The sequence below is a fragment of the Odocoileus virginianus genome, chromosome 33 (genome assembly GCF_023699985.2).
Source record: "Odocoileus virginianus isolate 20LAN1187 ecotype Illinois chromosome 33, Ovbor_1.2, whole genome shotgun sequence".
Classification (NCBI taxonomy): Eukaryota; Metazoa; Chordata; class Mammalia; order Artiodactyla; family Cervidae; genus Odocoileus; species Odocoileus virginianus.
Window position 1 is genome coordinate 19,798,116 of NC_069706.1, and position 12,758 is coordinate 19,810,873.

General features: G+C 43.0%; 1 protein-coding gene across 1 annotated transcript in view; it reads left to right on the forward strand.

The window, feature by feature from the left end:
• Positions 1–12,410, forward strand: part of HS3ST2 (heparan sulfate-glucosamine 3-sulfotransferase 2) — a 110,563-nt gene extending 98,153 nt beyond the window's left edge. Inside the window, exon 2 of the mRNA XM_070461032.1 lies at positions 10,999–12,410. Within this exon, the coding sequence (XP_070317133.1) occupies positions 10,999–11,617 (619 nt within the window). The 3' untranslated portion in view covers positions 11,618–12,410. The remainder of the gene's footprint in view (positions 1–10,998) is intronic.
• The last annotated feature ends 348 nt before the right edge of the window (positions 12,411–12,758 follow it).

Here is a 12,758-nt window from a genome sequence, read left to right on the forward strand (position 1 = left end):
ATGATTGCTTCCTGGGTCCAGAGAAGGTTTAGAAGAAAGTGGAATAAAAAAGAAAGTGAAATCAGATGAATTTGAAGATCAGGTAAAATGAATCTGAGACTATGGTAAAGACAGAAAGAAAGAAGATTATGGTCTGTGTTTATTTCCTGTGGCCACCATGACAAACACCCTGAAAGGAGGTGTCTTAAAACAATGGAGATTTATTCTTTCAGGTTTGGAAGCCAGAATCCTTAAAAGCAAATTGTCAGCAGGGTTGGTTCATCCTGGAAGCTCTGAGGAAGAATCTACTCTATGCTTCTCTCCTGGCTTCTGCCGGCTGCCAACAATGCTTGTCATTTCTTGGCTTGTAGACGTATCACTGCATGCTCTGCCTTCATCCTCACATCTCCTCTCCTCTGTGTCTCTTCTCTCCTTCTCTTCTCTTCTGAGGATATTTCTTACAAGGAACCCTAATCCAAGATGATCTCATCTCGAGATCCTTAATTTACTTCCTTTTGCACAAACTCTATTTTCAAATAAGGTCCCATTCATAGGTTCTGGATGAATGTATCTTTTGGAAGATCATCATTCAATCCACGACATAGCCCTAGAGTAGAATTTCAGAGTGAACCTTTTCAGAATTAGGGCAATTCCAAGGACAAAACCTAACATATGGGCATGAGGAATAGTTTGCTAAAAGGAAAGAGAAAATGGAGATATTTGGCCAATGACCTGTGAGGCCAGGTTATTGAAGAGATGACTATGGGGCTGGGACAAAGAAGACTAGATACCGGGTGCCTCTATTCCATAGGACTGTGAAGCTGCCTGCTGTGGGGTCTGGGAAGCCATAGTGTTAGGAATAGGTGAAGGGTGGGAGTTCCTTGATGGTCCAGTGGTTAAGGCTCTACACTTCCAATGCAGGGGGCACGGGTTTGATGCCTGGTCAAGGAACTAAGATCCCACATGCTGTGCAGCACAACCAAAAATAGATAAATAAATAAAATAAACAGTTTTAAGCAAATAAATAGGGAGTGGGGGAAGGGTGGTTGTATATTAGTGGTTCTCACCTTTATTTTCACATTGAAATAATATGAGGAGCTTCAGAAAAGAACCCACCCCAAAATATTTTTAATCAGTTAGTCTAGAATGGGGCTCAGATATCTGTGTATTTTTTTTAATTTTTTTATTGAAGAAAAATTGCTTTACAGAATTTTGTCATTTTCTGTCAAACCTCAACATGAATCAGCCACAGGTATACATATATCTCCTCCCTTCTGAACCTCCCTCCCATCTCCCTCCCCATCCCACCCCTCTAGGTTGATACAGAGCCCCTGTTTGAGTTTCCTGAGCCAGACAGCAAATTACCATTGGCTATCTATTTTACATATGATAATATCCATGTTACTCTTTCCATACATCTCACCCTCTCCTCCCCTCTCCTCATATCCATAAGTCTGTTTTCTATGCCTGTTTCTCTGTTGCTGCCCTGTAAATAAAGTCTTCAGTACCATTTTTCTAGATTCCATATATGTGCATGAGAATATGATATTTATCTTCCTCTTTCTACTCACTTCACTCTGTATAATAGGTTCTAGGTTCATCCACCTCATCAGAACTGACTCAAATGTGTTCCTTTTTATGGCTGAGGCCACCTGATGCAAAGAACTTACTCATTTGAAAAGACCCTGATGCTGGGAAAGATTGAGGGGAGGAGGAGAAGGAGACGACAGAGGATGAGATGGTTGGATGGCATCACCGACTCAATGGACATGGGTTTAGGTGAACTACGGGAGTTGGTGATGGACAGGGAGGCCTGACGTGCTGTGGTTTATGGGGTCACAAAGAGTCGGACATGACTGAGCTACTGAACTGAACTGAACTGAATATTCCGTTGTATATATGTACCACAGCTTCTTTACCCATTCATCTATCAATGGACATATAGGTTGCTTCCATGTTCTAGTTATTGTAAATAGTGCTCCACTGAATAATGGGATACATGTGTCTTTTTCAATTTTGGTTTCCTCAGGTATAAGCCTAGGAGTGAGATTGCTGGGTCATATGGTGGTTTTATTCCTAGTTTTTTAAGAAATCGTCATACCGTCTTCTGTAGTGGCTGTATCAATTTACATTCCCACCTACAGTGCAAGAGCATTCCCTTTTCTCCACACCCTTTCCAGCATTTATTGTTTGCAGACTTTTTGATGATGGCCGTTCAAACAGGTGTGAAGTGATATCTCATTGTGGTTTTGATTTGCATTTCTCTATTAATGAAAGATGTTGAGCATCTATTCATGTGTTTGTCAGCCATCTGTATGTCTTCTTTGGAGAAATGTCTGTTTAGGTCTTTCTCCCACTTTTTGATTGCGTTGTTTGTTTTTCTAGCATTCAGTTGTATGACCTGCTTGTATATTTTGGAAATTAATCCTTTGTCAGTTTCATTTGCTATTATTTTCTCCCTTTCTGAGGGTTGTCTTTTCACCTTGCTTATAGTTTCCTTTCCTGTGCAAAATGTTTTGAGTTTAATCAGGTCCCACTTGTTTACTTTTGTTTTTATTTACATTACTCTAGGAGGTGTGTCATAGAGGTTCTTGCTTTATGTCATCAAGTATTCTGCCTATGTTTTCCTCTAAGAGTTTTATAGTTTCTGGTCTTACATTTAGGTCTTTAATCCATTTTGAGTTTCTCTTTGTGTATGGTATTAGGAAGTGTTCTAATTTCATTCTTCTACACATAACTGTCCAGTTTTCCCAGCACCATTTATTGAAGAGGCTGTCTTTGCCCCATTGTATATTCTTGCCTCCTTTGTCAGAAATAAGGTACCCTTGGGTGCATGGATTTATTTCTGGGCTTTCTATCTTGTTCCATTAGTCTATGTTTCTGTTTTTGTGCCAGCACCATACTGTCTTCATGACTGTAGTTTTGTAGTATAATCTGAAGTCAGGAAGGTTGATTCCTCCAGCTTCATTCTTCTTTCTCAAACTGCTTTGGATATTTGGGGTCTTTTGTATTTCCATATGAATTGTGAAATTTTTTGTTCTGGTTCTGTGAAAAACGCCAATTGTAATTTGATAGGGATCACATTGAATCTGTAGGTTGCATTTGATAGTGTAGTCATTTTCACAATATTGATTCTTCCTATCCAGGAACATGGAATATCTCTCCATCTTTTTATGTCATCTTTGATTTCTTTCATCAATGTCTTATAATTTTCTGTGTACAGTTCTTTTGTCTCCTTAGGTAAGATTATTCCTAGATATTTAACTTCTTTTCGTTGCAATTGTAAATGGGATTAATTCCTTAATTTCTCGTTCTGATTTTTCATTGTTTGTATATAGAAATACAAGTGATTTCTGTGTATTGATTTTGTATCCTGCAACTTTACTAAATCCACTGATTAGCTCTAGCAATTTTCTGATACTATCTTTAGGGTTTTCTATGTACAGTATCATGTCATCTGCAAACAGTGAGAGTTTTACTTCTTTTTTTCCAATCTGAGTTCCTTTTATTTCTTTTTCTTCTCTGATTGCTGTAGCTAGGACTTCCAGAACTATGTTGAATAATAGTGGTGAAAGTGGACATCCTTGTCTTGTTCCTGATCTTAGGGGAATGCTTTCAGTTTTTCACCATTGAGAATAATGTTTGCTGTAGGCTTATCATATATGGCCTTTACTATGTTGAGGTAGGTTCCTTCTATGCCCATTTTTTGAAGAGTTTTAATCATAAATGGGTGCTGAATTTTGTCAAAGGCTTTTTCTGCATCTATTGAGATTATCCTATGGTTTTTATCTTTCAGTTTGTTAATGTAGTGGATCACATTAATTGATTTGCATATATTGAAGAATCCTTGCATTCCTGAAATAAACCCAACTTGATCATGGTGTATGAGCTTTTGGATGTGTTGCTGAATTCTGTTTGCTAGAATCTTGTTGAGGATTTTTACATCTATGTTCATCAGTGATATTGGCCTGCAGTTTTCTTTTTGTGTGTTGTCTTTGTCTGGTTTTGGTATCAGGGTGATAGTGGCCTTCAGAATGAGCTTGGAAGTGTTCCTTCCTCTGCATTTTTTTGGAAGAGTTTTAGAAGGATAGGCATTAGCTCTTCTCTAAACGTTTGATAGAATTCTCCGGTGAAACCATCTGTTCCTTGGCTTTTGTGTTTTGGGAGTTTTTGATCACAGCTTCAATTTCAGTGCTTGTAATTGTGTTGTTCATAATTTCTATTTCTTCTCAGTTCAGTCTAGAAAGATTGAACTTTTCTAAGAATCTGTCTATTTATTTCAGGTTATCCATTTTATCGCCATATAGTTGTTTATAGTAGTCTCTTTTAATCCTTTGTGTTTCTGCCTTGTCTGTCGTAATCTCTCCTTTTTCATTTCTAATTGTGTTGATTTGATTCTTTTTCTTTCTTGATGAATCTAGCTAAAGGTTTGTCAATTTTGTTTATCTTCTCAAAGAACCAGCTTTTAGTTTTATTAATCTTTACTTTTGTTTCTTTCATTTCTTTTTCATTTATTTCTGCTCAGATCTTTATGATTTCTTTCTTTTGTACTAATTTTGGGGGTTTTTTGTTCTTCTTTTTCCAATTGTTTTAGGTGTAAAGTTAGGTTGTCTAGTCAATGTTTTTCTTGTTTCTTGAGGTAGGATTGTATTGCTATAAACTTCCCTCATAGGACTGTTTTTGCTGTATCCCGTAGGTTTTGAGTTGTCATGTTTTCATTGTCATTTGTTTTTAGAAATTTTTTGATTTCCCTTTTGATTTCTTCAGTAACCTGTTGGTTATTTAGAAACGTGTTGTTTAATCTCCATGCATTTGTGTTTCTTACAGTTTTTTCTTGAAATTGATATCTATTCTCATAGCATTGTGGTTGGAGAAAATGCTTGATACTATTTCAATTTTCTTAAGTTTACTGAGATTTGATTTGTGACCCATGTGGTCTATCCTGGAGAATGTTCCATGTGCACTTGAGAAGAAGGTGTATTCTTCTGCATTTGGATGGAATGTCCTGAAGATGTCAGTGAGATCCATCTCATCTAATGTATCATTTAAGACTTGTGTTTCCTTATTAATTTTCGGTTTTGATGATCTGTCCATTGCTGTGAGTGTGGTGTTAAAGTCTCCTACTATTATTGTGTTACTGTCAATTTCTCCTTTTATGTCTTTTAGTGTTTGTCTTATGTATTGAGGTGCTCCTATGTTGGGTGCATAAATATTTACAATTGTTATGTCTTCCTCTTGGATTGATCCCTTGATCATTATGTAGTGTCTTTCCTTATCTCTTGTAATCTTCTTTATTTTAAGGTCTGTTTTGTCTGATATGATGATTGCTACTCTAGCTTTCCTTTGCTTCTCATTTGCACAGAATATCTTTTTCCATCCTCTCACTTTCAGTCTATATGTGTCTTGAGATCTGAAGTGGGTTTCTGGTAGACAGTATATATATGGGTTTTGTTTTTATATCCATTCAGCCAGTCTATGTCTTTTGGTTGGAGCATTTAATCCATTTACATTTAAAGTAATTATTGATACATATGTTCCTATTGCCATTTTCTTAATTGTTTGGGGTTGATTTGTAGATCTTTTTCCTTCTCTTGTATTTCTTGACCATAGAAGTCCCTTTAACATTTGTTGTAAAGCTGGTCTGATAATACTGAATTTGCTTAACTTTTGCTTGTCTGAAAAACTCCATCAGTTTTGAATGAGATCCTTTCTGGGCACAGTAAGCTTGGTTGTAGATTTTTCCCTTTCAGTACTTTAAATATATCCTGCCATTCCCTTCTGGCCTACAGAGCTTCTGCTGAAAGATCAGCTGTTAAGCCTATGGGGTTTCCCTTGTATGTTACTTATTGCTTCTCCCTTGCTGCTTTTAATATTCTTTCTTTGTGTTTAGTCTTTGTTAATTTGTTTAGTACGTGCCTTGGTATGTTTCTCCTTGGTTTTATCCTGTATGGGACTCTTTGTGCCTCTTGGACTGATTGACTATTTCCTTTTCCATATTTGGGAAATTTTCAACTATAATCACTTCAAAAATTTTCTCATACCCTCTCTTTTTCTCTTCTTCTTCTGGGACCCCTATATTTCAAATGTTGGTGCATTTGATATTGTCCCAGAGGTTCAGTTCTTTTCATTCTTTTTACTTTATTCTGCTCTTCAGAAGTTATTTCCACCATTTTATCTTCCAGCTCACTAATTCACTCTTCTGCCTCAGATATTGTGCTATTGATTCTTTCTAGAGTATTTTTAATTTCAGTAATTGTGTTGTTTGTCTCTGCATGTTTATTCTTTAGTTCTTCTAGGTCTTTGTTAATTGATTCTTGCATTTTCTCCATTTTGTTGTCAAGGTTTTTGATCATCTTTACTATCATTATTCTGAATTCTTTTTCAGGTAGTTTGCCTATTTCCTCTTCATTTATTTGGACTAGTTTGTTCCTTCATTTGTGTAGCATTTCTCTGCTTTCTCTTTTTTTTTTTTTAACTTATTGTGTTTGAGGTCTCCTTTTCCCAGGCTTCAAGGTTGAATTCTTTCTTCTTTTTTGTTTCTGCCCTCCTAAGTTTGGTCCAGTGGTTTGTGTAAGCTCTGGATAGGGTGAGATTTGTGCTGAGTTTTTGCTTGTTTGTTTATTTGTTTTTCCTCTGATGGGCAAGGGTGAGTGAGGTGGTAATTCTGTCGGCTGATGATTTGGTTTGTATTTTTGTTTTGTTTGTTGTTTAGATGCAGCATCCTGCATAGGGTGCTCCTGGTGGCTGGGTGATGCCAGGTCCTGTATTCCAGTGGTTTCCTTTGTGTGAGTTCTCACTATCTGATACCCCCTAGGGTTAGTTCTCTCGTAGTCTAGGGTCTTGGATGGTGGCTGGGTGATGCCAGGTCCTGTATTCCAGTGGTTTCCTTTGTGTGAGTTCTCACTATCTGATACCCCCTAGGGTTAGTTCTCTCCTAGTCTAGGGTCTTGGATGGTGGCTGTGTGATGCCAGGTCCTGTATTCCAGTGGTTTCCTTTGTGTGAGTTCTCACTATCTGATACCCCCAGGGTTAGTTCTCTCGTAGTCTAGGGTCTTGGATGGTGGCTGGGTGATGCCAGGTCCTGTATTCCAGTGGTTTCCTTTGTGTGAGTTCTCACTATCTGATACCCCCAGGGTTAGTTCTCTCGTAGTCTCGGGTCTTGGATGGTGGCTGGGTGATGCCAGGTCCTGTATTCCAGTGGTTTCCTTTGTGTGAGTCCTCACTATCTGATACCCCCCAGGGTTAGTTCTCTCGTAGTCTCGGGTCTTGGATGGTGGCTGGGTGATGCCAGGTCCTGTATTCCAGTGGTTTCCTTTGTGTGAGTTCTCACTATCTGATACCCCCAGGGTTAGTTCTCTCGTAGTCTCGGGTCTTGGATGGTGGCTGGGTGATGCCAGGTCCTGTATTCCAGTGGTTTCCTTTGTGTGAGTTCTCACTATCTGATACCCCCAGGGTTAGTTCTCTCGTAGTCTCGGGTCTTGGATGGTGGCTGGGTGATGCCAGGTCCTGTATTCCAGTGGTTTCCTTTGTGTGAGTCCTCACTATCTGATACCCCCAGGGTTAGTTCTCTCGTAGTCTAGGGTCTTGGATGGTGGCTGGGTGATGCCAGGTCCTGTATTCCAGTGGTTTCCTTTGTGTGAGTCCTCACTATCTGATACCCCCTAGGGTTAGTTCTCTCCTAGTCTCGGGTCTTGGATGGTGGCTGGGTGATGCCAGGTCCTGTATTCCAGTGGTTTCCTTTGTGTGAGTCCTCACTATCTGATACCCCCAGGGTTAGTTCTCTCGTAGTCTAGGGTCTTGGATGGTGGCTGGGTGATGCCAGGTCCTGTATTCCAGTGGTTTCCTTTGTGTGAGTCCTCACTATCTGATACCCCCAGGGTTAGTTCTCTCGTAGTCTAGGGTCTTGGATGGTGGCTGGGTGATGCCAGGTCCTGTATTCCAGTGGTTTCCTTTGTGTGAGTCCTCACTATCTGATACCCCCCAGGGTTAGTTCTCTCCTAGTCTCGGGTCTTGGATGGTGGCTGGGTGATGCCAGGTCCTGTATTCCAGTGGTTTCCTTTGTGTGAGTCCTCACTATCTGATACCCCCAGGGTTAGTTCTCTCCTAGTCTAGGGTCTTGGATGGTGGCTGGGTGATGCCAGGTCCTGTATTCCAGTGGTTTCCTTTGTGTGAGTCCTCACTATCTGATACCCCCCAGGGTTAGTTCTCTCGTAGTCTCGGGTCTTGGATGGTGGCTGGGTGATGCCAGGTCCTGTATTCCAGTGGTTTCCTTTGTGTGAGTCCTCACTATCTGATACCCCGAGGGTTAGTTCTCTCCTAGTCTAGGGTCTTGGATGGTGGCTGGGTGATGCCAGGTCCTGTATTCCAGTGGTTTCCTTTGTGTGAGTCCTCACTATCTGATACCCCCTAGGGTTAGTTCTCTCCTAGTCTAGGGTCTTGGATGGTGGCTGGGTGATGCCAGGTCCTGTATTCCACTGGTTTCCTTTGTGTGAGTCCTCACTATCTGATACCCCGAGGGTTAGTTCTCTCCTAGTCTAGGGTCTTGGATGGTGGCTGGGTGATGCCAGGTCCTGTATTCCAGTGGTTTCCTTTGTGTGAGTCCTCACTATCTGATACCCCCAGGGTTAGTTCTCTCCTAGTCTAGGGTCTTGGATGGTGGCTGGGTGATGCCAGGTCCTGTATTCCAGTGGTTTCCTTTGTGTGAGTCCTCACTATCTGATACCCCCAGGGTTAGTTCTCTCGTAGTCTAGGGTCTTGGATGGTGGCTGGGTGATGCCAGGTCCTGTATTCCAGTGGTTTCCTTTGTGTGAGTTCTCACTATCTGATACCCCCAGGGTTAGTTCTCTCGTAGTCTAGGGTCTTGGATGGTGGCTGGGTGATGCCAGGTCCTGTATTCCACTGGTTTCCTTTGTGTGAGTTCTCACTATCTGATACCCCCAGGGTTAGTTCTCTCGTAGTCTCGGGTCTTGGATGGTGGCTGGGTGATGCCAGGTCCTGTATTCCAGTGGTTTCCTTTGTGTGAGTTCTCACTATCTGATACCCCCAGGGTTAGTTCTCTCGTAGTCTAGGGTCTTGGATGGTGGCTGGGTGATGCCAGGTCCTGTATTCCAGTGGTTTCCTTTGTGTGAGTCCTCACTATCTGATACCCCCCAGGGTTAGTTCTCTCGTAGTCTAGGGTCTTGGATGGTGGCTGGGTGATGCCAGGTCCTGTATTCCAGTGGTTTCCTTTGTGTGAGTCCTCACTATCTGATACCCCCTAGGGTTAGTTCTCTCGTAGTCTCGGGTCTTGGAGTCAGTGCTCCCACTCCAAAGGTCAGGGCTTGAGCTTGAGTTTTTTGGGGGTCCATATTATTATTTTCTGCTGGCCAGGTACCCCTGTCTGCTCTCAGTGGGTATTCTGCATGCACTTCTGTGTCTGAAGGTGTATTCCTGATGTACCTGTGGAGAGAGATGTACTCCACGTCCACCTGCTCCTCTGCCATCTTCTTCTCTGCCTGGATGCTTACTCAGTTTTGAACTGAGTTGGAAGCTATCAAGTTTCTGAAGACATTACAGAACACCTATCTCAGCAGGGCTGGGTTTGTTGTGAATGAATCTCTACAAACCAAATCCGAGTCTGTCAACTGGTAGAAGTTTGCCTGTTCCTTTTCTCAGCTGCCAAGTGCTGGGGGCAGCCAGGCCACTGCAGGGAATCTTGAAGGAAAGAACCTCAGGACAAATGGTCCCAGCCACTGCTAGGGTCTTGCCCCAATATTCCTTGATCAGGATCAGCTAGCCACGAGCAGCAAGTCTTCTGGCTGGCTAAACCAAATTGATACTGAGTCCAAGCTTGCTCTGCTCACTGCACCACAGGCCAATGAATCTGAAAGATGAGGGGCTGATGCAAGAAAGAGACTTTATTCGGGGGCCAACTGATCAAGAAGATGGCAGGCTAGCGCCTCAAAAGAACCACCTTCCTTTTTTCTTTTTTTCTTTAATTGGGTGATCTAATGTGCAGCCAGGATTAAGAAAAACTTTGCTGTCATTGTTCAGTCACTAAGTCATGTGTCCGACTCTTTGCAGCCCCATGAACTGCAGCATGCCAGGGACCTCTATTCTTCACTATATAAGAAAAACTAGTTAAGGATAAAACACAACCTTCCCAAAAGAAGTAGCAACTGGGAGCCAGAGGTGTTCCCTTTCACAAGGACCTGAAAGAGATACCCTTGAGAAGGAGACATCAGCTTGTCCTGCCATCCTCCCTTAAACCTTAAGCAGAACCAGGAAATTAAGAAGGCAGCAAGAGGTTGCATTACTGGGCTTCCGATTGAGCCCTTCCCCGCACCTGAAATTCTGTGCTTCTTCAGTCTTTTACCACGGATATATTTCAGATGTATTTCAGCAGGAAAAGACATCAGAACTCAGTTCCAAAAACACATGCTATTCCTGCAAAACATGCCTTTCCTCTCCCCAAAAGACTTTCTTATTTGGAGAGGTATCTTATGCCAGAACAATATTCAGTGGCTTCCTTTGTATTTTGTTGAATATGTAATAAACACAATAAAAATTTCAAGCAGTGTAAAAGATTACACAATAAAAAGTAATTCTCATTTATCCCTGACCTCCCTGCTCTGCTCCCACTCAAGGCCCCTCCCCAGAAGCAATTACTTTTATTGGTTTCTTGGTATCTTTCCCCAGATAAACAAGCTGTGTCTTGCCTTTTTTCATTTAAGCACTAAATCTTGGAAATCATTCCGTAACAGTACACACAGATCTACCCAACTGTATTAATTGGCTATTCCATCATGTATCTAACCCATACTGATGGACATTTAGATTGGTTCTTGTCTTAAACTGTTAAAGACTTTGAAAAAAGGGCCAACAAGAGTTAAAACAGGTGCTTCATCAGATGAGAACAGGCGAGGCTCAAATGTCACAGAGGAGAAGGCGGGGTTCCCCAGGGGAGCTGGGTGGAGGGAAGTGATCTCCCGGGGGCCCTCAGAATAGCCTTGGCTGATCATGTGCATTTCTGCCCCACAGGAGCCTCATGCCTCGGACCCTCGAGAGTCAGATCACACTGGAGAAGACTCCCAGCTATTTTGTCACTCAAGAGGCCCCTCGCCGGATCTTCAACATGTCCCGAGACACCAAGCTGATCGTGGTCGTACGGAACCCCGTGACCCGCGCCATCTCGGATTACACCCAGACGCTCTCCAAGAAGCCGGACATCCCTACGTTCGAGGGTCTCTCGTTCCGCAACCGCACGCTGGGCCTGGTGGACGTGTCCTGGAACGCCATCCGCATCGGCATGTACGCGCTGCATCTGGAGAGCTGGCTGCGTTACTTCCCGTTGGCTCAGATCCACTTCGTCAGCGGTGAGCGGCTCATCACCGACCCGGCCGGCGAGATGGGGCGCGTCCAGGACTTCCTGGGCATCAAAAGGCTCATCACGGACAAGCACTTCTATTTCAACAAGACCAAAGGATTCCCTTGCTTGAAAAAAACAGAGTCGAGCCTCCTGCCTCGATGCCTGGGCAAATCAAAAGGCAGAACTCATGTACAGATCGACCCTGAAGTGATAGACCAACTCCGGGAATTTTATAGACCATATAATATTAAATTTTATGAAACTGTTGGGCAGGACTTCAGGTGGGAATGAGCCAAGGAGATTCAGGGCTCTTCCGCTAGTCTCTTCCATGAGGTTTGCCCTGAAAGCCTCTGACCCTCTTCCCTCAGCAAATCCAGGCTCCAGCCCCTCTTCCCCTCTTGCGTTCCATCCTCTTGGAATGGGGAAGCCCAGCTAAAGGCCAAGAGACCAGTGTGTGTGTGTGGGGGGGGAGGGGGCGGGGTGGGGGTCCCTGCCACTAGTTCTCCCCAGTCTGTCCAGGCAAAGCTGATCTATTTCTGGCATGTCCAGTCAGTTCCTAATAGTTTCCTTTCAGCCCATAAGAGGCCTTGGGAAATTGTTTTAGGAAGCACAGATCTTCTGATTATAGATACATATTATAAGTGGTGATGGTTCTGTTGCTATGAACACAGCAGTCTGTCCCATCACCATCCACCCTGGAGCAGGCTTGTTAATTCCGAGTGGCATGTACCTCCTTCTGAGCTTAACTCTCGAGCCGCCCTGGGTGATGGATGGGGACCAGCCTCGTCCTCCTGACCTCAGCAGCTCGTGCAGAGATTGTGGAGCTGGAAGTGTTCCCCCTGGCCACCCTTAGGAGACAGACCCTTTGCTGATGAAATAAACCAGTGATTTCAAAACCTGTGGTTTCAACTCTGCTTGAAGGGGAACTGTCTTTGAAAAACACCCTGTGATCCTCCCTGCTCCCTGTGGACAAAAGCACATAATTCTGCTGTTACGGGTACTTCCTCACGCGAGCTTTCATGTTCAGCATGCAATGGAATCATGCTTGTCCATGTGAAATAAATACGGCTCTCTCGTGTCCTTATGGCTGGGCTTTCTGTGTGAGTCAGGCCTGGGGCATGGCTCATTCTTCCAGTTCCTCCCAGCAAGGTGGGGCTGTGCTGGGGATGGTGTGGGAGGGCAGTGAGAGGAGAAGCAAGGGGGTGGGAGAAGGAGAAGAGGGTCTTGCTGACAAAGGCTGGGGGGACCTGTGGGGGCATCCTCTTCCTGAAACATAGTCTGATGGTGTCAGCTCTCCGCGTAAGTTTTACATCTGAAGTGAAGTGAAACTAGAGGCTGAAGGGACATCAGACATGTTTTTGCTTGGCCAGCTTGACATTTGGAAATAATTTCCCACATTACGATCTTGGGAGTGTTCATATAAAATATGGAT